The following is a 27347-nucleotide window of genomic DNA, read 5'->3' on the forward strand; positions in this document are numbered from 1 at the left end:
TTCTTGTGTTTTATCAGACTATAACAGAATAAAAATTAAGATCAACAGTTAAAGAAACTAGGGAAAATATTCAAACACACAGAAACTGAACAATATACTGTTGAATGACCAATAAGTCATTGAAGAAATAACAGGGCAAGTAAAAATTTTTAAAATCTTGGAATCAGATGAAAAATAAAAGTACAGCTTATACCTTTAAGACCTAATAAATGAGTTGGAAGAAGAATGTTTATTACTATAGAACTTTATAGCTATGGAGATGGGGGAAAGAAGAGGAAGATGGAGGAACAAATATGATTAAAGTATATTGTATGTATGTTTATAAACAATATAATGAAACTCACTACAGCTTGTAAAAATAGGAGATATAAAATTATATTTAAGGAGGCTAATTTGATCAAAGTGCATTATAGACATATATGGGGATATTGTCCTTCTATTTGACTAATAAAATATACTAATAAAAAGGTAGAAAGAAGATGAAAAATACTATTTTGTTTGACATTATTTAAATAATGTTTAAAACAGGCAAAAAGATTCCCTCTTTGGATGCACAAATATTAGCCATACAATTTTGTCTAACTTGTAACATTCATTAGCACCTATAAACATTAGTGTGCTCAGTTGTAAATATGGAGTTATTCTTTCAACGAATATTGGTTAATGATTATTAAGAACCAAACAACGTTTTAAGAACTTGGAATAAAATAGTTCCTCAAAGAACCAATGTCTGTTTGTGTAGAACTTTTAATTCTAGTGGGTGAAATTAACAATAAAAGAGAATATATAAAGCCAAAAAGTAAAATTTTAGACAAAAATAAGACTAAGAAGCTAAATACAGTGTAAGAGTGTTATTCTAGAAAGGATAGTTGTGGAAGAATTCCTTAAGAAAGTAGCATTTCATGGCTCTTAGCCGTGTGGACATACACAATGAAGAATGTCTCAGGCAGAACTGTAAGACAGTGTATCAATAGAGAAGCTTGCTTGGAATGGTCAGAGAAACACAAGAAGGCCAGTACACTGGAGAAGAGTGGAAAAGGGGAATCTGAGAATTTATAGCCAGGAAAGTAGACCAAAATCAAATCAAGGAGAGAAACCTTTTCTCAAATACAATCATGAAAACAAATTGGTTCATTAATACTAACATTTATTAGTACAATAAAAAAAACGCAACCATAGTTGCACAGGAGGTTGAGAGATGGAGGCCTGTGGTTCAAAGCTAGCCTGCATGGAAAATTTCCCCAAAAGTCCATCTCCAAAATAACCAACAAAAGCAGGGCAGGCTCAAGTCAGAGTGCCAGCTGAGCAAGGAAGCTAAGCAAGTGGGAGAGCATGAGTTCGAAGCCTGTTATGGGAAAATAAATAAATAAATAAATTTAAAAACACCAGCAGGGCACCAGTGGCTCATGCCTGTAATCCTACCTATTCAGACTACTGAAATCAAAGGATCATGGTTGGAAAAGTCTCTGAGACTCTCATTTCCAATTAACTACTATAAATCTGGAAGTGGAAAAATGTGGCTCAAGTGGTAGATCATTAATCTTGAACATAAAAGCTCACATACATCCCTCCCAATTACAAATCCCCAGAGAAACAGCCACCCCATTAGTAAGTGGGCTAAAGAATTAAAAGAGTTTTCTCTGGAGAGGAAATAAGAATGGCCAATAGACACATGAAGAAATGCTCAGTGCAGCTGGCCATAAAAGAAACGCAAATCAAAACCACATTGAGATTCCATGTCACCCCAGTTAGAATGGCCATTTTCAAGAAAACAAATAATAACAGATGCTGGCGAGGATGTGGCCAAAAGGGAGCACTACTACACCGTTGGTGGGAATGCAAGCTGGTTCAACCACTTTGGAAGGCAGTATGGAGGATCCTCAAAAGACTAAACATAGATCTCCCCTATACTCCACCAATCTCACTCCTGGGCATTTATCCAAATGATCACAAACAAGGCCACACTAAAGCTACCAGCACAACTATGTTCATTGCAGCATTATTACCATAGCTAAGATAGGGAACCAACCCAGAAGCCCCTCAAGAGATGAATGAATGGATCAAGAAAATATGGTATATATACACAATGGAATTTTATGCTTCCATCAGAAAGAATGACATTGCCCCTTTTGTAAGGAAATGGAAAGATGAGGAAAAAATCATATTAAGTGAAGTAAACCAGACACAAAGAAACATAGGCTCTATGATTTCCCTCATTTGTAATAATTAGTATGTGCCTAGGATAGTCTTGACAGAGAATCATAATATCTCAAGAGCTATGAACATATGACCATACAAAATGATGCTAATTGAAATGAACTCCAAGACATGGAAACAACAGGTCCTTTTTTTTTCTTAGTTGTCAACCTTGATGTCACCAAGGTACTATATCTAGTTCTTTCTTCTTATTTCAGTTTTCTTTTTCCATTGATTTATCCCAGCAAACTCTGTCTTTGATTCTGGTACCCTCCACTTGTATATGCATTTATCTGATTGGAGGAAGGGAAGGGAAATAAAATGCTGAAAGAATTATAAAAGATGACCCATTGCAACAATGATACTCACAGGAAACTATGTCAGAAATTAACGTTACAACTTCGTGGTTGGGAGGAGTAGGGGGAGGGCAGGGATAGTGGGAGAACAACAATGGAGCGAGTAACAATGTTCAACAAGAAATGTACCTTACTCATGTAAATGTAACCCCTCTGTACAGCATCTTTACAATAAAATAAAATTTTAAAAAAGAAAAATGCTCATGTACTGGGCTGGGAAGGTGGCTCAGTGGTAGAGCGCTTGCTTTGTATGCATGAGGCCCTGGGTTCGATTCCTCAGCACCACATAAGCAAAAAGAAAAAAGCTGGAAGTGGCACTGTGGCTCAAGTGGCAGAGCGCTAGCCTTGAGCTGAAGAGCTGAGGGACAGCACCCAGGCCCAGAGTTCAGGCCCCACGACCGGACCCCCCAAAAAAATGCTCACATACAGTGCTCAGGCTCTAAATTCAAGCCTTGGAACTGGTAAAAAATAAACAAATAAAAGTAAAAAGAGAGTTCATCATGACAAGTGAAATAAGTCAGTCCAACAAAGCCAGGTACTACATTTTCCCATATGTTGGGAAAATGGAGGAAGGGTTTTTCTCTTATGTGTGAAATATAGTTGGGGAGATAACATGAAGTTAAAAGTGACCACCAGGAGTATGGAAGAGGAGGGGTAGGGTAAGGATAATAAAGAGTAAAAGATGATATTACAGTACATGTATGCATGTATGGAAGTATCACAACAAAAGCTCTTAGTATGTACAATTAATATACACTTGTAAAAGTAAAATATTCCACATAATGAAAAAGTAGAATGTAATAAAAATAGAGCATGAAGATATTGCTTTGTAGTGTGTGTGTGTGTGTGTGTGTGTGAGTGAGTATGTTTGTGTGTTTATGCACACCTATGTGCATGTTGGGTTGTAATATAAACCTCCTTTCTAACTGTAAAGATGGTATTTGGAGCAACTTATTGTAAATATGATGACAAGTCATTGAGAAATCATGTGATCTATATCACATTTTATATCACATTTTAAAAGAAATCTCTTGGCATACTAGAGCACAGACCACGGTAGACAAGAATGGAGCTGGAGGAGAGTTAGACACTAGGAGTTACAGGGTCAAGGTAATGCTTGCTTGGCCAAAGGGATAAGAGGTTTAAGAGACCATCCCAAAAACAGCTGTTGAGGATAAGCATCATTTTCTGAAGTTTATTATAACTAGCAAATCAGAGTGAGTATGAAAAAGGGTTTTATATGAGAGGTACTTAGCACAGCACTAGGTAAGTACAGTGACATTTATTGATGATACATTTTGTGTCCACTGCTGTTCTATCTCAGTCAAAAAAGCTAAATTTCTGCTTCAAAGCAAGTGTAGATTCAGGAGTGTTAGACACAAAAACTAATCATTTCATGTAAAACATGCTTATGTACATATATGATAATCACACATAGAAGCTTCTTTAGTAAAAGTTAAATTCTGAGAAGCAATAGGTTTTGCTGTAAAACCTTCTTTCCAAAGGCTAAAGAACACATCAGTTTCTTTGAGCTGCTATAAGGAAAACTGAGCTATAAAAGGGCTAGAAAGATAGTCTTTTTTTTTTTTTTTTTGTTGGTCGGGAGGCTTGAACTCTGGGCCTGGGCGCTGTCCCTCAGCTCTTCAGCTCAAGGCAAGCACTCTACCACTTGAGCTACAGCGCCACTTCTTAAAAGGGCTAGAAAGAAGCAGCTGATTCAGCTATGAAATCCATCTGCCATTTGTACCGAATGCCCTCCAGCCTCAAGTCAGGAGCCAGATGAGCAAGAGAAAAGATGTCTTTGGCAATCCTACATCAATACGTAAGTTATAACTAGTCACTCTGCAGACTTTAGCCATAGAAAATAACTCTCCTCCCTTAACAACACTGAGTAGCCCCAGAGTATAAACCCACAGAAAATATAGAAATCAAGCCACAGATCAGAAACTTTATTAAGGAAAACCGGTCTCAATATTTTTTTTTTTTACCTTTAGAGGAATGCTACCATATTTTAGCTCAAACTTAAATGAGTTTCAATTCTAAGAAAGCTTCTAAGATATCTGTTAATTTATACTGATTATATCATTTTAAATATTAATTTTTCTCATTCTACCATTGATCTCTCTGGAAATGTTTACAACTGGACAGGTTCTGGATTAATGAAATACTTTACTCAATAATAAAGACTTCAGTTGATCGGTTAATAAAAGAAACGTCCCTCATTGCTCTGCAGATTCAATACATTTAGCACCTTAAACAAGAAAGCACTCATCTTCTGCATTTACACAGAAGATGATTATCAGGAAAACATGACAGAAGTTATTATTGTAAATCACTTCTTTTAAATTTTGTTGGTATATAAGTTATTTAAAATACTTATTGATGAAGAAAAATAGGCTTTTAAATGATGCAATAAAAATGAGCACTGGCTTAGAACCTTGGCTTTAAGCTATGTGTCTTTGCAAAATAATTTTAATATCCTATAAAATGGAAGGCAGATACCTAGAGATAGTCATGGGGTTCGTTTAGATGGGGTAATACAGAACAAAAAAAACAAGGAAAAGATTAAATAAAAGAAAAGAATACTTCAATATTCAATATGACTACAATTCAAAAGTATTATTAACTCTAATATATCTGAGACTCTACTTTATTCAAGGACCATATAATGGCTCAGATGATAAGGGATTATTTTCAATCAGTAATGTGACCAGAAATATCCTACACATCCCATAAAGACTCTTCACTTTAATAAGCATAGAAAAGCCAATGATGACAATGAGTTAATGGTTGCCCCTCAAGTGTACTGGGGAAGAAAAGAAGTTTGGGAATCAGACACAATCACAGCAAAGTATAGACTAAAATAAATGTAATATAAATATAAATGTAATGAATTTATATACTAGAAATGTAATATAAGTTTATACCATATAAATATATAAGTAACTATATTTATATACTACATATGTAATACAAATATAAATGCAATGAATTATCTTTCCTCCTCGTTTTACTGTTTGCAAATCTGTTCCATTCTAATGGATTTTCCTAAGGCAAAGCATTCATTTAGAAAGAAAATAACTCTAATTGAGCTTTTCCATTCATGACAGAAAGAAAGAAATGACAATGCCATTTCTCTTATATATAACACAGTTCAACACAGCTAGATGTAAAATATTTCATTTCTGCCCCAAAAGCACACAAATGTTTTGAGCACTTTCATGTTTTTCATCTTAATGCATCATTAGATAGGACATTTCTGGGTCCAAGTGTAGCTTATTCAACTATGCCACAAAGTATCCATGATCCTGCCTACTGCAGCTAAAGTCTCTTTTACCTTTGCTCTATCTCAGCCACCTCACCTTTCTGCATGCTCTTTTGCTAAATTCACCAACATACCAAACAGAAAACAAAAAGATTTGTCTGAAACACAAATCCTATTATGTTACTCCCTGATTAAAACCTGTACCGTTGATTCCCCAACCAGTATCACAGGGTTGACTTAAAGATGTGTTCTGCTGTGGTGTCTGCCACCTCCATCCACATCTGTTGTCATTTCCTCCTCTGGTCACATGCAATCAACCTACAGTTACCTAGATTCATTCACATCTCTCTCCTCTCCCAGCCTTTGCCTATCTACTAAAGTATAGGTTTTGCATTATTTTCTTCTTCTGGTAGTACGTGCTATTCCTTTTCCATAGAATTGTCTACAGTGATTATGACTTCTTATTTATATAACTACCAACTGTATGGTATTATAGGCTTTTAAATAGCAAGAACTACATCCCTGTTTCATTAGAAATAATCAGCCCTTAGTGGGGATACTTAGTTGAAGAGTGATACAAATGTAGGTAAAAAAAAAAATCAAGTGGATCTGTCCATGTCAGCAAACATCTTTAAGTCCAGCCAGGCACCTGTGCTCATGCCTGTAATCTTAGCTACTTGAGGATTGCAGTTTGAAGCCAGCCAAGGCATGAAAAATTGTGAGATTCTTACCTCCAGTTAATCACTAAAAAAAGCCACATGTGGAATAGTGGCTCAAGTTGCAGAACGCTAGCCTTTAGCCCTGAGTTCAAGTTCTAGGAACGTCACATAGTTCTCATCGCTGATTCTATGTCATTATTTGTCCTTTTTGATTGTTTAAAACCTCTTGGTTTCTCTATGATAGAATATATGCAATTATATTTTAAATTCAATTGTGGAGGAGTGACTCATTACTTAAGGATGTCTATGTATGGATATGTTAGAATTCTGGCTATGGATGAGCCTTTTTGTGATTAATCAGGAATCATAAGACAATAGAGCAAGGAACATGAGCAAGCTGTTTCAGAACAAGAAGTGGTGACAGATTGCTATACAATGAAAACAGCATTCTTGCACATATGTCTTGAAATAAAGCTACAAATTTGTTTTCTGCTGAACTAAGTAAAAAAACAACTCATATTTAAGAAATTTTCAAAAAAAAAGAGTATCATATCTGTTGTATCCCTCACTTCTTTCAGAGGAACCTAGAAAGTTCCATTTTCACGCTTACACACAACAATGGAAATCAGATTCTCCCTAGAGTTAGAAACTGGGGTGAAGGGTCCTTTGGTGATCCTTTAAAAATATTTTTCATGAACAACAAATGGTACTCTCTTTCACAAGATGCTGTGGGCCACTAATCCACAATAGACCCTGTGAGTCTCATCTTAAACCTGATGCAAGTTATGGAACAGATTTTTACCATTCTTAGAACCCTCTTGCCATTAGAAAGGCACATAATAATTTTATTAGAGCGCATACTCTGCACAAGACCATAAACTTTGAATAGACTTGTAAAAAGAAGTATAACCTTTTCAGTATTCAGTCTCATCCTTGGATGGCTCCATTCAATCTTCCCCTCATATATAACTGGGGCCGAAGGATCCAAGTAATGGTTCTACCCCCAGGGAAGACTGCTCAGATCCGGCCTCCTCCCTGCCTCCGAAGGTTACTATGATTTAAAGCTCATGGGTACTTTCTCTCTATCCATACATCAAACTTCCCTGACACACAAGTCACTACAGTTCTTTTTATTATTATTTTCCTGAAGTAGTTGTTCAAAAGGGTTTCAAGTCACCATGTCAGTTTGTGAGTACAGTTCTGATGCCACACTCACTTCATCTCTATGTTTTGCTTCTGTGCTAAAGATAAGTCAACAGAAACATCCTACAGTGTGTAAGAGCGATCATTTTTTATTTTCATGTGATCACAAATAATCATTTTCAGCATCATTAAGGTTTATGCTTTCAAATTATTTTCCCTTCTCTCCTAGAGTGGAAAATTTCTTATTTTTGCTCCCAGCCTTGATACCATAACCAACCATAAGGATGATTTCTGAACATAATGGCTGATGAATTTAATCCTGTGATTTCTTCCTAGAGAAAAAAATTAGAACCCTTTAATGGATTTTTCTTGTTGTTCATTGGTTGCAGTGCTGAACATAATCATTTTCTTAGGAAACAGGAAAATCCTCAGAGACAAACATGGCAGAGAAAAATGAATATTGCAAAGGGAGTAAGTCATCAATTAGGAAAAAACAAACTGGAAGCCAGATATCAGGAAAGCTGATTTGTCATTCTCAAGAAACCGATGTTGTTCATTGTAGAATAATCTTATCACTCTAAAACAGTTGCAAACCCTTGATAGCTTCACAGCTCAGGAAAAAAGCTAGCTACCTGAACATTAGGCAATGTCTGTTGATTTCTATTTCTTAGGGAAATGTCATTTTAAAGTTATCTAGATCTAGGTGCTAGTGACTCATATCTTTTATCCTAGCTACTAAGCACATGGAGATCTAAGGACCACAGTTTGAAGATAGCTCAGGCAAAAAAAAAAAATCTGTGAGATACTCATCTCCAGTTAACCAGAATTGTCAGAAGTGATAGTATGGCTCAAATGAGAAAAAAGCTGAAGTGAGAATGCAGACACCTTAGTTCAAGCCTCAACATGGAAGCACACACACACACACACACACAATAATAGTAATAATAATAAAGAAAGATGTCTAGAACCATAACAAACGAATTGCATATCAATTTTTAAAAATCACAATAATAAAAATTGAAAACATTTTTAATTTATCAGCTACTCTCTTCTCCATTCCCATAGTAAAAACAGTAGGAAATATTGAAGATAAAGAAGCATCTCTCAATATAGATAATTACCTTGAGAATATACTATACTTTTCTAAAAAGGCTTTAAAAGTCTTAAGTTATGTCAACAATCACTACTGTACTCTAATAGTAAATTGTCAGTAGTATTTGCAGCTCTAATTGGTTTTTTTGTTTTTTTTGCTGGTCCTGGGGCTTGATCTCAGGTTCTGAGCTCTGTCCCCGAGCTTTTTTGTTCAAGGCAATACTCTTCCACTTGAGCCATACTTCCACTTGCAGTTTTTTGGGTAGTTAACTGGGGAAGATAAGACTCTTTTTTAAATTTTTTTATTGTGAAAATACTGTACAGAGGGGTTACTATTACATGGGCAAGATAATGAGTACATTTCTTATCAAGCATTGTAGCCTCCTCCTTTGTTTCCCTTTCCCATCCCTTCTATCCTCCCCGCCCTCCCCCGCCCCACCAAAGTTGTAAAGTTCGTTTTCGACATATCAACTTGTACATCTCATTGTTGCAATGGGTCCACCTGTATCCCTAGTTAAACAATTTGTTTTTCCTCTTCCCCTCCACAAATTATACCAGCATCAAATACAGTGAAAGCAGGGGTTATACTGTGGGGGAGGGACAAACAAAGCAACAAGGAAATAATCTTATAAATGTGTTAGAAACAATCAAATGAAAGAAAAAAAGTATTTGAATACATATCTATCTTAGGGTTCATTTCCCTAACATCACCTTATCTGCTTGACTCAGACATATACTAGATATTGCAAATAAGGGAAACCATGGGACCTATGTCTCTTTGGGCCTGGCTTACTTCACTTAATATAATTTTTTCCAAGTCTTTCCATTTCCTAACAAATGGGGTAATGTCATTCTTTCTGATGAAGGCATAGAATTCCATTTTGTATATATACCACATTTTCTTGATCCATTCATCTACTGAGGGGCATCTGGGTTGGTTCCATATCTTAGCTATGGTAAATAATGCTGCAATAAACATACTTGTGCTGGTAGCTTTAGTATGGTCTTGTTTGTAAACATTTGGGTAAATGCCCAAAAGTGGGATTGCTGGGTCATAGGGGAGCTCTATGTGGAGTCTTTTCAGGAACCTCCATCCTGCTTTTCAAAGTGGTTGAAGAAATTTACACTCCCACCAGCAATGCAGTAAGGTTCCCTTCTGTCCACATCCACAGGACAGAAGGTAAGACTCTTATGGACTTTCCTGCCTGGGTTGGCTTCAAACCTCAATCCTCAGCTCTCAGCCTTCTGAGTAGCTAGAATTAAAGGTGTTTATCACCAGTGCCCATCCAGAACCTTTTTATTTGATAGATTCTGAAACTGAATCGAAATCAAGATGATTCTGTGCAGTAGAAAAATCTGCTAAAATTAGGAACTCAGCCCTTCCTATGAGTGAAAAGTGCATATTCCTGTGATAAGACATGAGGGAAAGCGCCCCCCGCCCAGTCCCACAAAAGCAGGTGGCTAAATCTATCTGCAACAAACATTTTGACATGTTCCCACCAACATAGTACATGACATCAAAACAATCCAAACATGATTCAAAAGATATCTTCACTTTAACACATGAGGCACTGGGCTGCAAAATGTAATGAAGTTATATTTTCTCTTGAAGCAATTAGTAAATTGCTCACATTTTGCCACTGAAGGAACACACCAGCCTGAACAGATGGAAATTTTAGAATTCTGCAAATGGCAGATATTAGGAATTACAGACATTGATTTAACTTTTGCCAACCAAATGAGAACTACAAAATATGAACTGCTCTCCCTAATTATGAACACATAATTAGACTACATCAAATTCATATCCATTGTAGCTCATTTCTCTCTCTACTTATTTCTAAATTTATATACATTCTGAGTTGAACAAGCTTAGAGTTCAGCTCCCTACTAAAAGGGCCTTCTGTGACAGATAGATGGCACTGAACTATTTCTCAAATTAAGCCTGCCAGGGTGACACATTAGCTTTTGCATAGCATGATGCATGCTGCAATAAGAAGAAATCATAAGACTCAGAGAGGTAGTCTAGTGTCAGGACAGATGGAAAGAACAGCTGAGAGAAGGATTCAGCCAGATTATTAACTCCATGTGAGCAAAACAAATCACATTTAAGAGAACTCCTAGGAACATTCAGTCTGCAAAACAGAATCTAAGTGGAGGAGATTGGAGAGAAGAGAATATGATGTTTCACATTACAGCATCTCTCAGCACTCAGTGACTGCCTCCTCTTTCTATTGCAAAGCAGAAGGTCATCCATGACATGCGCACACATTACAGACAAAACAAGTGATGAGCACTTTGGAAATAATAAAAATGAGGTCTAAGTTTGAAACATGCAACAAATAGTGTAACACACAACGGTAATCAAAACCATTAATATGTGAAATACTTGATGTAATTATTCTTTTCCTTAATCTAAAATGAAGTAGATTGTCCTCTTTCTGAAAATACTGAAGGTAAGTTAGATTTCATTTGTATTTGAGGTTTTAAAATCCCAGAAGCAATCTGAGAAATCTTGTTGAAAATAAGTCACTTTACAAAAGCTCCAGCTGGGACTTCCCTGAAAAATCCCAATGATGTGATTTATCAAATATAATGATATGTCTAGTCACAAATATAAAGGAAAGAACTCTTTATGAGTTTTCTAAATTGAAATCCAAGGTACTAAGCATGATTCGGAGGATCTAAAGAAATTTAAAGGAATTTTTAATACTTCCTAAAAGTGGTACACATTATTTCAAGAAGCAAAAAAACCTCCAGTGGATCACCCCTATAATCCTCTCTACTCAGGAGGCTGAGCTCTGAGAATCGCGGTTTGAAGCCAGCCTGGGTATGGAAAGTCTGTGAGACTCTTATCTCAAATTAGGCACTAAAAGTCAGAAGTGGAGCTGTGGGGTTCAAATGGTAGAGTGCTAAGCTTGGCAGAGTGCTCAGCGACAGTGTCCAGGCCCTGGGTCTAAGCCCCAGAAGTAGCATAAAAAGAAAGAAAGAAGGAATAAAAGAAAAAAAATAATTAAAGAAAGATTGGGCACTGAATAGTCCTTTCCTTTACTGGAAAGACTAAAGAGGCTCATTCTACTCATTAATGGTTAAAGAGAAACAAGTTTTCATTTTCATTTTGATGACATAGGAATTTTCTTTAATACAATTTAAAATTTTATACAAAATAAAATTCCTTAAATAATTCAAGTTTTATAGTTTCTATTTTAAAATATTTGCTTAAATGATTTGCTCAAATAGTCAATACATGTTATTTACTACTAATCGTTACTTCCTGTACAAACTGATATTTTTCTCAAACACCTGAATGGCAAAAATAAATAATTCTGCTCAATGTCTTAAGTATGTGTGTTTGCATTCTGTGGGAGAAATCAGAAAATAAAAAGAAGACTTTTATAGTTTCAGAGGGATGAATTATTCAGAAGCTGTCTGTAGGACATGTCTTAACCTTTTTATATTACTCATCAAAGGAAAATACTAATTATAAAGACTATAATCCCTTCCTCCCTATGGAAGAGTCTGTACAGAGAGCTGTTTTTATTTATAACTCATTTAAATCGTCTCTTCCAGATAGTTCCTGTTTACACACAACGCTATACTCAGACCCACTTTTTGGTAACAGCCTTCTACAATATTTGAATGAAGTATATGTATATTTCACTCAGTAGCTGGTCTTAAATAAGGAGACGCTTCTGATGAACTGTTTACATGCTAGATGGTTTAAGTTCATAGTCATTTAACTCCTATTTTCCTTATCATTCATAAGTTCATACACATTGAGTCCATCAAAATGTGTTGCATACATGTATAACTATATACATTTACAACTCTATTCTTTGTCATTGTTTAAGAATTTCTTATGAGACAAGAAGATAACCAGCCACAGTAAAGATAGAAACAATTAAAATTTAACTCATTCGTGAAGTAGATTTAATAGTGCAAGAAACATATTTATAAACAAAAGATGTTGGCTTTTACTATGAAAATATATTCAAGAGAATTAAAAGCAAGTAGCAATAATGAAAGAGAATAATTCCTATCACTACCCTCAACCATTTGAATTTGTATTTCAAAGATTCAGGTAGTCAATATGTCTATAGATGAATCTGTAAGCTGTAAATTTCATCATTTCAATACTTAGCAACTTTATGATTCTTTGATTATTAATAATATTCCATGCATTTCAGTTAGCTAAGTCTGGTCAGATCAGTGTTTGGTTTTCAGAGGTAAATAGTTAAGAACTGCAGTTAGAGGAGCTTGGAAGGTGGCTCAGTGTTAGAATGCTTGCTTAGCATGCATGAGGCCCTGGGTTCGATTTCTCAACACCACATAGGCAGAAAAAGCCGGAAGTGACACTGTGGCTCAAGTGGTAGAGCACTAGCCATGAGCTGAAGAGCTGAGAGACAGTGCCCAGGCCCAGAGTTCAGGCTCCACAGCTGACCAAAGAAAGAAAGAAAAGAACTGTAGCTAGAGATAGAGGACCATCATTTGTTATAATTCAAAACAGGTGATGCACATCTGCTTGAAGATTGGAGAATTCACACTGCAATTTAGTTCTAGTTGAATCACATTGAAAGAGGAAAAAGAATTCAGGATCCTTCCATTCAGGAAATCATACATTAAGCAAGTTAAATAATCAAATAATACAGGCAATCCACATTTGGAAGAGTTTCTTCAGGAGATAATAAGTGACCAAAGTTTGAATTCTGTAAAAATTTCCACTGGCTATTAACTGAATAGAAACCTACCAAGAGCAGAAACTTGGTTTTTGTTCTTTGCTTTTAAATTCACTGCTGAATCATCATCAGCTACAGAACAATGTTTGGTTTTTGTTAATATTTATAAACCCAGTGAGCAAATACTAAATTGCTAACAAATTCTCAAAGCTTTCATAAGTGGCTGTGTAGGAGTTGGATTTAAAAAAAAAAAAAGAGGAAAGACAAAGAAGTGAAGGAAAGACAAAGAAGAAGAAAAAACAGGTGACTAAGAAGAAAGAATGAATCTAGGCAGCAGTGGCTCATAACTGTAATCCTAACTATTCAGGAGGCTGAGATCTGAGATCTGCAGTTCAAAGCCAGCCTGGGCAGTAAAGTCCATTAGACTCTTATCTACAATTGACCACCAGAAAACTGAAAGTGGCACTGTGGCTCAAGTGGTAGAGCACTCACCTTGAGCTGAAGAGCTGAGGGACAGCACCCAGGCCCAGAGTTCAAGCCCCATGAGAGACAAGAAAAGAAGAAGGAAGGAAGGAAGGAAGAAAGAAAAAAAGAAAGAAAGAAAGAAAGAAAGAAAGAAAGAAAGAAAGAAAGAAAGAAAGAAAGAAAGAAAGAAAGAAAGAAAGAAAGAAAGGAAGGAAGGAAGGAAGGAAGGAAGGAAGGAAGGAAGGAAAGAGAGAAAGAGAGGAAGGGAGGGAAGGAAAGGAAGGAAGGAAGGAAGGAAGGAAGGAAGCGAGAGGGACATAAAGAGAAAGAAAGAAAAGAGAAAGAAAGATAAAGAGAGAAAGAAAGAAGGAAAGAAAACTCTTTGCTAGTGCATTTTAACTACTTGGAAGACTAAGAGTGAAAGATTAAAAATTGACCATTACTATTACTAACTTGCTAACTGCTGATTCTGCTTCTGTAAACTTGCTTACACTAGCATTGACCCTTCCCTTCCCAGAAATGAGTTAAGAAGTTTCAGGGACCAGATGCCGGCCCCAGGACAAGGTCAGTGGTCGTAGATAAAAAACAGACAGTACGTGTTCCTCATTTGCCATTTAGAAATTCCCCAGACAGGACCTTGAGATAACGACCACCTGGCAAGACCACAAGCTAAGCCAAATGTCAACCAATCATAGGCCTGTAACCATGTAAACCCCCCCTTAGACCAACCATGGGCCAGTCATTTTACAAAGAGTGTTACATAATTTCCCATGTGGCAAAGTGATTGTTGGTGTATATGGTGACCTTTAAATGGACCAATCATGGGATGCTTTGTGTTATGCGTTAATCTTGTGGTTTTTGCCTTAAAAAGGCTTGTAACCGCTGCTCCGGGCTCCCTGTCTGCTCGGGACAGAGAGTCTGTTTGCGCAAACGTCAAATAAACTCCTCTTGCTTACTGCATCTCCCGGCCTGGAGTCTGAGTTTTCTGGGGCGCCCTCTCATTGATGAAAGTATCCTAGGGGACTAGGGTCTTTCAAGAGTAGAATTAAAGTAACCTAAAGGCAAACAGCTGATCCTTTTACTTTCCCAAACACACCTGTTGTACAACATTGGTCAACAATTTTATAGGCTCCTCTTGAGCTCTACAACAAGCTGAAAGACAGGCATCAGCAAGTGAAAAGAAGAAAGTACACACAGTCAATGGAATCCCCTATGACAAATGCTCTTGTGCAGAGGCTATCAAGTTAATATTTTGTGGTAAGAAATCATAAAGCTCATGAAAAAAAGTAGTTACTACTGGTAATTTTTTTTTAGGACTGAATGAGATCCCTGCTCATCTCTCTTGACTTCCTGAGTCTTCTCTCCAGGGTACATATGCTCAGTTCTTTGGGTATGTTTCTTTTACATAGGGATCTCAAAGTTGTAAATAGGAAAATATGACTAAGCTGGTGCCAGCCCAATCCCCAGGGGGCATTCTCCTCATTCACCCTTCCTTCTCCTCTGGTCTACATCTCAGGGCACTGACTCCTTCAGGTTGCATTTCCCAGGCACCTGTGTTCTCAGCCAACAGCAGGCAGGTAGTACTAGAAGATGGGAGGAAAATCTAGGTCTTTTCCCCCACCCCTTTCTCCATAAATTGGTGAATTATCCTTATGTCTTTGACTACAACTCTCATTGCAAGACTATCACTTCCCAATCCTGGACCCCAGTTCACAACCTCATTTTTTTACTTGGTCATAGCTACCTATTTTTGCTAATCTTGACTGGTCCAAGTATATCTATTTTTGATTGGCACTGCATTCTGGGAATATTCTTCTCTTCACTGTTTAAATGATCATTACGCTTGCATCTGCTCCAACTGCTCTGATCTGAGGTGAATGTCTCTTCTGACAGCTCACATGGTCTTAACTGGCTTATTTGTCTTATTTGTCCACATACCTGCATTACCTCTGACTCTAGATGACTCTAATCAAATTCTGGAACCTGGTGTACTTTGACCATAGGATTCTGATTCTCTTTTCTAGTTTCACTGATCCTATGCCCATCTGTATTACTTTTTACCTTACCATGGTTTGTTTGACATTGTGACTATGTAGCAAATCACAATTGTAGAGTTGATATTTTGATTATGAACCTTTGCTGAGTTACAGCATGAAACTATTTTCTGCTGCTCTCTTAGCTCTCATCTAAGATTTACTTTGAACAGAGTTGTGGACATATGTAATATTAACATTTACATGTTCATGGCATGAGATTGAAAGTACTGCATATTCCCTGCATGGCTAGTCATCTCTTCCTTGATCTCTCTTTGATAATATCCAGTTAGATTGAATAGCAGACAAGAGATAGTGAAAATAATGTCAGAATAACTCTGCTTAAAGGGCATGAAAGTTTATGGTGAATGTGTAATAAAATAGCTTTATGTAGTCAGTATAACTTGTTCTTAAATTTTTTTACTATAGGAAACACTAACAGTGCTAAAGTGATAAAATTGTAAGGAATAACATCAATAAAGCACTTAAGACTACACTAATTACTTAGGTTATAAACAAAACAGTAAATGTACAACATTGATGACCTTCTAGGCTTACACTTGCTGAGTGTTTATTTTAATGGAACTTCAGCATTAATACATGTCAGTATTACTGCTTCCCAGGTTATGTTCTTACTGGAAATCCAAAGGTCAGATTGTTTAACTGAAAATAGGTAGTATAGGTAAATTAAATTTTCCCTAGCTAACCCAATTCCCAAAATAATCTTGAATAAGATAAGAAAAAATAAGCAGGTTCAGCCCTGGTTTTGTTCCCCTATTAACCCTCACTCAATTCGGTTGCATTACTCCATTTCCCTTAGTCTAGTCTAGGGTATCTCTCTTCAGTCTACATTACAGCCCATTTCCAGCTTCTATTCTAGCTTTCTTTTCTGAAAGTCTCAGCTGATGAACAGAAGTTCCTATTTGGCCTTCTCCCCCTCTTCTGGGTTCTAAAGTACCTGCATTTACCCACTAGAAAGCAGAATTCTCAAGAACAGAGTCCATACCTGCCCAACCTGCCTCTCTGTACAGATTCACAGTGTTGCATTTCAGTCATTATGAATTATACCTGAGCCTTGCTGAGACAGAGGCTTTGACACATTGATCTATCTCATTGATCATTGCTGCATGAAGATTATCACCTAGTACACATCAAACTCTTGGAGTTCCAATGTGAGATCTTGATCCTTTCTTTTTTTAACCAAAATTGAGAAATCAATGGCTGGATGTGGTGGAACTTGTCCATCGTCCTAGCCACTTGCAAGGTGGAGATAGGAGGATTAGAGCTCAAAATCGATCCAGGAAAAGCATTTAGTGAGGTCTCCCCTTAATGGCACAAACCTGTAATTGCAGTTATTAAAATGAAATACAGAGGTAGGAGGATTGTGGCGCAAGATACAAGACAAAAGTTCAACACCTATCTAACCTATCTAAAAACATAGCAAAAGTGCTAGGAGCATCTGAAGTATTAGAGAGCTTGCCTAGCAAATGCTAGGCCCCGAATACAAACCATATCATTTCCAAAAATAAAGAATCAAGATATATGCTCTGGCTTTACATTTTAGTTGGCTGCTCCCTTATAATGATTACTTTGAGCCTCTTATTTATCATATGTAAATTTATTATAAACCTGTCAAATGATTCCTATATTTATGAATTTTCTTATGGTATTCCAAAGTTTTAACAGGAATGAAATTGTGCTCTACAAATATTTGATTTTATTTTATATTCCCCTTAAGTTCCTTCCTGTGTGCCCTAAAATGTACCGAGTCACCACATTCTTAGTATGGGGTTCACTCATCCCTTTTATCTCATATCTTCAGGGATGCAAAACAAAAGCTTTTCCTCAATGCATTGCTTCTATACTGCTCTCCAACAGGCACCCAAGGAGTCGTGAATATCCCAAGCTTCCTAAAAGTAAAAAGAGCTACAATGAAGAGTCATGAAGTGTTTGTTTTCTTTAAGTTTTAACTACTATAGATGGACTGTCCTATACTTGACAACATTATATGTGGGTATACATCAAATAACAGCAAAACAAAATCAACATGATAAGATTTTAAGAAACAATATCATTTTCAACAATTAACTCAAAAATCTTAGACGATTTCTTCTCCAGCCGATCTTTTCTCACCAGTGCCAATATATCTAGTATATGTATGAGTCAAGCAGAAAAGGTCAGATAATGTGATGTTAGGAAAATGAACCCTTAGATATGTATTTAAATGTTCTTCTTTCATGTATTTGTTTCTAACGCATTTATAAGATTATTTCTTCATTGCTTTGTATGTCCGTCCCCCACAGTATAACCCCTGCTTTCACTGTATTTGATGTCGGTATAATTTGTGGAGGAGATGGGGAAAAACAAGTCGTTTAAGGATACAGGTGGACCTGTTGCAACAATGAGAAGTACAAATTGTCATGTCGAAAACGAACTTTACAACTTTGGTGGGAGGGGGGGTGGGGGGGGGGGACGGGGGGGGGGGGAGGCTGGGAAGGGATGTGAAGGGTAAACAAAGGAGGAGGCTGCAATGCTTGATAAGAAATGTACTCATTATCTTGCCCATGTAATTGTAACCCCTCTGTACAGTGTATTCACAAAAATTAAAATTAAAATTAAATAAATAAATAAATAAAAAATATTAACAGTAACATTTTGCATGTGAAGCTCAACACAGTAAGGACAATTAAGAAAGTACATAATAACAATATGTCTGATCTCTCTGATTGCCAACAAGGGTGCTGGGCACTTCATGAACATGAATGCTTTAAATTCATAGAATACAATTTCTTTTTTTTATTGTGAAAATACCATACAGAGGGGTTACAATTACACCAGCAAGGTAATGAGTACATTTCTTATCACGCATTGTTGCCTCCTCCTTTGTTTCCCCTTCCCATCCTTTCTCATCTCTCCCCTCTACCCCCGCAACCCCCTCCCCAGGCCAAAGTTGTAAAGTTTGTTTTTGGACATAACGACTTGTACATCTCATTGTTGCAATGGGTCCACCTGTATCCCTATTTAAACAATTTGCTCTTTCTCTTCCCCTCCACAAATTATGCCAACATCAAATACAGTGAAAGCAGGGGTTATACTGTGGTGGAGGGACATACAAAACAACAAATAAATCATCTTATCACAAGAAAGAAAAACCATTTGAATCCTTATCTTGGGGTTCATTTCGCCTAACATCAACTTATCTGACCTTTTCTGCTTGTCTCAGACATATACTAGTTATGGCAAATAAGGGAAACCATGGGACCTATGTTTCTTTGGACTTGGCTTACTTCACTTAATATAATTTTTTCCAAGTCTTTCCATTTCCTAACAAATGAGGTGGTGTCATTCTTTCTGATGGAGGCATAGCATTCTATTGTGTATATATACCACATTTTCTTGATCCATTCATCTACTGAGGGGCATCTGCGTTGGTTCCATATCTTAGCTATGGTAAATAATACTGCAGTAAACATAGTTGTGCTGGGAGCTTTAGTATGGTCTTGTTTGTGATCATTTGGGTAAATGCCCAAAAGTGGGATTGCTGGGTCATAAGGGAGCTTTATGTGGAGTCTTTTGAGGAACCTCCATACTACTTTCCAAAGTGGTTGAACAAGTTTACACTCCCACCAACAATGCAGTAAGGTTCCCTTTCTGGCCACATCCCCTCCAGCATCTGTTGTTATTAGAGTTCTTGATTATAGCCATTCTAACTGGGGTGAGGTGGTATCACAATGTTGCTTTGATTTGCATTTCTTTTATGGCTAGAGAGGTTGAGCATTTCTTCATGTGTCTATTGGCCATCCTTCTTTCCTCTTCAGAGAAGTTTAAGTCTTTAGCCTATTTATTTATTGAGCAGTAGTTTCTTTGAGGATTTGTTGTTGGGGGATTTAATTTTTTGAGTTCCAGGTATATTTTAGATATGAGACCCTTTTCCGTCGTATGGCTAGTGAAGATCTTCTCCCAGTCCATGGGCTTTCTATTGATCTTGCTATCTATGTTCTTTGCCATGCAGAAGCTCTGCAGCTTCATTCAATCCCATTTATCCAACCTTTCTTTGATTTGTTGTGTTTCTGGGTCTCTATTAAGAAAATTTCAGCCTGTGCCAAGGAGACCTAGGGTTTCTCCTATTCCATCCTGTAATGTTTTCAGGGCGTCCACTTTGACTCCAAGGTCTTTGATCCATTTGGAGTTGATTCTGTTGCAGGGTGATATATAAGGATCTAGCTTTAGTTTTCTACAAGTAGTTAACCAATTTTGCCAGCACCATTTACTGAAGAGGCTGTCTTTCTTCCATTCTTTTCTTTTTTTGCTCCCTTAGCGAAGATTAGATGACTATACATCTGTAGGATCATTTCTCGGTTTTTCAATTCTATTCCATTGGTCCTGAGGTTTGTTCTTGTGTCAGTACCAAGCTGTTTTAATTACATACTCTACTCATGGAATACAATTTCTAAAGACAAAAGCTTGGTAGCTAAGGAAATTGAGTTGCAGAAGGTGAATAAACTTCACTAAATGCAAGGCAGCTGTAAGCATACCGAAATATAAAGCAAACCATAAACAGCTCATACAAATTGAAGTTGTCTGTGATATGAACCACATTAGAACACCTTGGAAATTAATGTAACCTTTGGGCTCTCTTTTAGACATGCACTTGTGTCATTCTGAGCACTATTTGGAGACCTGGTGAATAATTTGAATAGTTACAACTTCATTTTTATCTTTTTGAAAAATTTCAATATATTGATCTCAATTATCAATAAGTTAAATAAACAAAAATTCATTAACATATAAAATCTTTGAGCTATTTATTTATTTTTAATTAATTTTTGCCAGTCCTGGGGCTTGAACTTGGGGCCTGTGCTCTGACCCTGAGCCTCTCTGTGCTTAAGTCTAGTGCTCTACCTTTGAGTCACAGCCTTGCTTCTGGCTTTTTCTTTTTTGTGTAGTATTGAGGAATCAATCCCAGGGCTTCATTCATGCTAGGCAGACACTCTATCACTGAGTCACATTCCCAGCCCGAGCAATGCAATTTAAAGCTTGATATACAACAGTATATAAAATGAAGTAGCTAAAGCCAAGTGTTGGCAGCTCATGTCTGCAATCCTACCTACTCAGGCTGAGATCTGAGGATCTTTATAACTTCCAAATTTTATGCACTGCTTTGTTACACAGATAGGTCAATTAACAATCTTGACACCCAAATTTTAAATTTTTAAATTTTATGTGAACATGATTGATTTTCCTGCATAAAATTATGAAAATTTTCATAGGGTCCTCTCTTTTGATTTTGGCATTTTAGTAGTTTTGGAAATGAATAGATTAGTACATATGACATTTCCTACTATTTGCTACTTCTGAGACACCAGGTTGACATGCAATTTCCCCTTTATTCCCTGTCCATTTACCTCTGTCACCCTCCAATGAAACTTACTCTTCTTTTCTCTCATTTTCAATTTTCTTCCCTCCCTAACATCAGTGTGTTACTTAAAAGTTGTTTGAGAGCTGGACATCAGAGGTTTATACCCATAATCCTAGCTATTCAAGAGACTGAGATCTGGAATATAACAGTCTGAGACCAGCCTGAGAAGAAAAGTTCACTGGATTCCATCTCCAAAATGACCAGCAAAACCCAGGGATGGAAGTGTGGCTCAAATGGTAGCATGCTAGCCTACCAAGCATGAGGCCTTGAGTTCAAATCCCAGTACCATAAACAAAAAAGCTCTTTGAGGTTGGATCTCCTTACTAACATCTAATCAGAGAAGTTCTAATTGTTTGACAGTTTTATTTATTGGATTATGAAGAATTTTGCAATGCTGGGCACTGGTGGCTCATCCCTGTAATCCTAGTTACTCAGGAGGCTGAGATCTGAGGATCGAGGTTTAAAACCAGCCCGGGCAGGAAAGTCCCTGAGACTCTTATTTCCAATTAATCACCAGAAAACTGGAAGTAGCACTTTGACTCAAGTGGTAGAGCACTGTCCTTGAGCTAAAGAGCTCAGGGACAGCACCCAGGCCCAGAGTTCAAGATCACTCCACAGAGTGATGTGTAGCCTTGCCATAAGTCTGTAAAGAAAGGTCATTTTATTTTAAATGCATTTTCACATGCAATAACTGATATTAATTGTAAATTGTAGGAAGCACAGTTGACTGCTACTTCTAGCACTTTCAATATTTGTTTCTAGTGTGGCCTCTATAATGCATTTCAGACAATAATAAACTATTCTTGCTCTTGGATCAAGATTCACTAAAACATTTATCAATGGAAGACAATTTTACACTTGTACAATCAATGAGCTCATTCTTGAATCTAAATCCATGTTTATTCTTCCGTGATCCCTTTTCCTAGATCTTTAGCTGTATTAGAACCTTCCCTTGAATTCCTGTGTCCCTTCTTATTGCAATTCAAAAGAAATGGTTTAGAAATACTGAAGTTGTTCAGAAAATATTGAAGTTGTTGAGAAAATTCTAAATTATATTTTTTCATTATTCAAAGGAGTTATTCATAAATGCTAAAATAACTTTTAAAACCTATTGATATTATTATAATATGCTGTTGCAGACTCTAGGCAACTATTTTTTATAGGCAACATAGTTGCAAGTAAATTACAAATGCAGACTTTATGACTCCAATTAAACTCTCTTCCACAATCCATTAAAAACAGATTATACACATTAAATTAAATGTGAAGAAAAATAAATATACCACATGATTTTGGCTATCAAAATAAATGAGGAGTCACAATTTCAAATAACTTATGTGTATCTAATTTTCCAATACAACCCAATTTTTTGACTGTCATAAGAGAAAATACTCTTGTCCTGAACATTTTTAGATACATGTTTATCCTTCTCTCTTTTCTTCATACTTCATTCTTTTATTCTACGTAAGAAAGTCTCTGAAAGTATTTTCCAAGCATGAAAGACTGGATAAAAGAGGTTCTATAGTTGAGCCATAAGAAAATATATTCATTGTAAGAACATTGCAAACTCAGAAATACGTGGTTGTAGTAATGTGATTTTGTAAGAATCAAATCAAGTGACTAAAAAGATAACCTGAAACAAATTGAAATGTCAACATCAGTGTAAACTGCTTATGTGAGCACATCTTAAGAAAACTTTTGCTAATGCTTCCCACCGTTTGATGATCGGACTCTTTCCCGACCATGAGCTTGCTGCATAACGTGTCTGTAAAGCTCAATGCTATCTGGTCCTCACCTTCATTCTTCAGCTCTCACTTCTCCAGTGAGGAATGAAGTTATGGCAATTATAAGTTTGAATCTAGCACTTCTGACATGGACAAGTACCCAATGAAACAGAGAAAGACACACTGAAGCAAACAAACTATCGTTAAACAAAAATAACTGGGGGGCTGGGAATGTGGCTCAGTGGTAGAGCGCTTGCCTTGCATGTATGAGGCCCTGGGTTCGATTCCTCAACACCACATAAGCAAAAAGAAAAAAAGCTGGAAGTGGCGCTGTGGCTCAAGTGGTAGAGTGCTAGGCTTGAGCTGAAGAGCTGAGGGACAGCACCCAGGCCCAGAGTTCAGGCCCCACGACCGGGCCCCCCCCTCAAAAAAAATAACTGGGTTATAGGGAAGAAAATAGCAAACAGTATTTAAAATAGTGAATTAAGAACAAATTCAAATGTGAATATGGAAGTATGATATTAAATCAAATAAAAAATTTAGCATAGGTGTTTAAGAATTTGAGTTCTTATTTTTATAAATGAAAGTAGCATTGCTGCTGGCAACATTTACAGAAACATATTTCTCATCAGGAAGCTTACAAAATATGCATGCACAGGTCTATACACACATGTACAGGACCAATGCCCTAAGCCTGTCTCCACACAGAGAAAGAAGGAGGACATGAACCCTAAGATATGTATTCAAATGTTCTTTTTTCTTTCATGCGATTGTTTCTAACACATTTATAAGATTATTTCTTTGTTGCTTTGTATGTTCCCCCCCCACACACAATATACCCCTGCTCTCACTATATTTGATGTCGGTATAATTTGTAGAGGGGAAGGAGAAAAACAAATCGTTTAAATAGGGATACAAGTGGACCCATTGCAACAATGAGATGTATAAGATGTTATGTCGAAAACGAACTTTACAACTTTGGTGCAGGGCTGGGGGAGGAGGAATTCAGTGGGGGGACAGGGAGAGGATGGGAAGGGGAAACAAAGGAGGAGGCTACAATGCTTGATTAGAAATGTATTCATTATCTTGCCCATGTAATAGTAACCCCTCTGTACAGTATTTTCGCAATAAAAAGAAAAAGAAGTAAAAGGTTGAGAAATATTTTGAAAATAAAAATAGGCTTCTGAGAAGATTCTTTTTTCTTTCTTTCTTTTTGTCGGTCATTGGGCTTGAACTCTGGGCCTGGGCACTGTCCCTCAGCATTTCAGCTCAAGGCGAGCGCTTTACCACATAAGCCACAGCGCTACTTCTGGTTTTCTGGTAGTTTATTGGAGATAAGAGTCTCATAGACTTTCCTGCCTGGGCAGCCTTTGAACCGCGATCCTCAGATCTCTGCCTCCTGAGTAACTAGGATTACAGGCGTGAGCCACCGGCACTCGGCCCTAAGAAGATTCTTAAATCATGTCTGGATTTAACACAAAGACAGATACCAAGGATATTCAACAGTCGCCTGAAAAATAATGTCCTCTTTGAAATACCCACTTTTTCAAGTCTAGTTCCTGCAATTTCACAAAGTCACCAATTGTCTGATAAAAGCTCTCTACCTGAAATATTCTTAAGAATCACATGGTGCTAGTAGCAAGTGTCTTAGCAAGGAAATCAAAGCAAAGTAGCAAGGAAATAAAATCAAAGTTTTAAAGAGAAATGCATTGGAGGAGACATAATTGTTAACAGAAACGCATAGCAGTACATCATGACATCTAAAGTTTACACTAAATTGCCCCTTTCACAGGAAGTTCTGAAAAAGAAATGCTTTTAAAATGTAGGTTGAGAAAAGGTCAATAATAGCCTTTCAAGTTTTCTGAGCCTAGATTTGTTCGGTTTGTTCATGAACCGAAAGTAAAATGAACCTGAACCTTACCGCTTCCACCTCAGCAGGGTCGTACCACACATTGATGTACGGATGCTGTAAGGCATCATCCACGGATATCCTTTTGGCTGGGTCAATCACTAGCATCTTTGACAACAAGTCCCTGGCTTGGCTGGCTGAAACAATAGATGAGAAAAACAATGAGTGAGATTTGTATTTGGACAAGGAAATTTGTTAAATGGAGAGGAAACTAAGAAAACAAAGAACGGACTATTAACTTCTTTCAAAGCACAGTAAATTTTTTAATGTTCTGCAAAAGAAATCATTTGGGACTTGTTAAGGGTTCTAGGTATGAGTATGTGAGATGAATTATTCACTAGAATTTAAAGTCACATTTATCAAGGCAGAAAGTTTGTACACTAATTTGCTTGGGTAATATGTAAGGGTACAGGATTGATAAGATACGCAGGATGGGAACTGAAATTGCTTTCTGCAAAAGCAGGGATGGCTGTTTGCAGTCAACCAATGTTGAAGCTAGGGGCACAGTACGAGGGGTAGATAATCTACCTACTAAACATGAGATCCAGACTTTAATCCCCAGTACCACCAAAACAAAAAGTAAGAAAGTCAATCAGAATTTAACAAGAGGCTATGTAGTCCAAATTTCATAATATATAAAAATATATGTATATGTGTTTATATTAATATAATGTGTTTATATATAAAATAATGTGTTATATGTGATATAAACACATATATTATATATGTATGTATGCGTGTATATGATATTATTATATATTATAACATAAGTACACATATGTTACATGTGTTTACATATATGCTTATACATATAAAAATAATCTGAAGAGTAAGTATGATGTCATTTAACACTCTGTGATTATCAGGCCTTTTAAATCAATGGCCATGAATGGATGAAATGGAGTGATTCATGGCTGAAAGTAGTCCAATGCTACCCTGATAATAATGACAAAGCCTTCACCATGCACATGTGTTCATGGCTAACATTATGGCTGCAGCACTAGGCACACAGTGTGCAGTGATAATTAGTAAGCAGACTTACCTGATAGCATTTACATAAAATAGAGTTTTAGCAGGAATAAGACATACCCTAAATGGATGTTGTCACTCAACTAATCTAAAAGTTCAGTCAGTGGTAAAAAATAATTCAATTTATTCTGAGTATATGTTAAAACTTCAAATTAAAGAGAAAAAATCTCAATACATTTACAAAAATTCAATATGCTTTAATTTATGGACACCTATTAAATTTATGTAAATCATTTTTTCAGATTAAGGCCACTGGATTAGTTGCGCAAACTTGAAAATGGCATAAAATATTCAAATTAAGAAATATCAGCCAGAGACAACCTCTGTGATTGTTAACATAATTTTCCTAGTTCTGTTTATTTATTCACAGAATTTAACTATTTATTGTTCAATTCCTTTTCACATAATTTTGACAGTACCGTAGTTAAAATTAATAAACTACTTTTGCACTTACCATATAAGTACTGTCTTATTTTTTCACATTTTAATATAGTGCCCAATGTTTTATACTACTGTTAAAAAAATCACTTATAAAATTGGACCTTAGGACTTTCTATTTCTAGTACCATTTTCTGGTAAACTCAATCACACCAAATGATTACTATTATTCTCAAGTAAAATTTTAAAGCTCACCAAAATAGTAAAAATACAGAATTAATTAAATATTGAATCAAAATTTAATCATTCTCATTAACAGTATCTCCCTAGTGGCCTATCACAGCTGTGTTTGTTTTACTGATTGAAAGATATCTCTGATTTGTAACTGTTTTTTATTGTAAAAGTGATGTACAGAGGGATTGCAGTTACAGGTCATGAGTGCATTTTTTTTTAACAGTGTCACCCCCTCTCTTATTTTCTCCCAAGTTGTAGAGTTCATTTCCAACACAGTGTCTAGTGAGAACCACTGCTGAATTGGTTCATCCTTTGTCACAGTTTCTGTGCTTCTGTTTCTGAAATTGGCTCCTCATTGGTAGGGGCAGGAACTATGCTAATACCAAACCATCTTATTATGAAATAATCATCAATACCATATGGGGGGAAACAAAGCAAATAAAATAATTCAGTGCCTTATCTTTCATTTGCAGGCAATGCTATTAGGTTCTTTTCCAAATAGGGTAGAATATGAGTTTCCTTTAAATTTTATTTATATAGTGATTCTTTATGAAGTGCTGGTTCTGCATTAAAAATGTTAATTAGGTAAGTGTAAATATGTTAGCTATTTAATGACTTACAAAATAATACAACTGTAGAGGTCTCACTGTAAAAGAATCCTCAAGAAAGTTAGAATTCCTTTATGAAGTATGGTACTCCATACTTTTTCTGTCATTACTATTCAATAATTTCATGACAGCTTTGTTATCTCCTTCCTGTTACACTATGT

At 36.4% G+C, this 27347-nt stretch overlaps 1 protein-coding gene across 3 annotated transcripts in view; it reads right to left on the reverse strand.

Moving 5' to 3' along the window:
- Mapk10 (mitogen-activated protein kinase 10) overlaps positions 1 to 27347 on the reverse strand; it is a 317866-nt gene that overhangs the window by 31613 nt on the left and 258906 nt on the right. For all 3 annotated transcript variants that reach the window (XM_042668407.1, XM_042668409.1, XM_042668408.1), the window contains one exon: positions 24950 to 25074. In XM_042668407.1, coding sequence (XP_042524341.1) covers positions 24950 to 25074 — 125 coding nt within the window. The remainder of the gene's footprint in view (positions 1 to 24949; positions 25075 to 27347) is intronic.

Source organism: Dipodomys spectabilis, unplaced genomic scaffold, assembly GCF_019054845.1.
Source record: "Dipodomys spectabilis isolate Male_0828 unplaced genomic scaffold, ASM1905484v1 ptg000436l, whole genome shotgun sequence".
In the NCBI taxonomy this organism is placed as follows: domain Eukaryota; kingdom Metazoa; phylum Chordata; class Mammalia; order Rodentia; family Heteromyidae; genus Dipodomys; species Dipodomys spectabilis.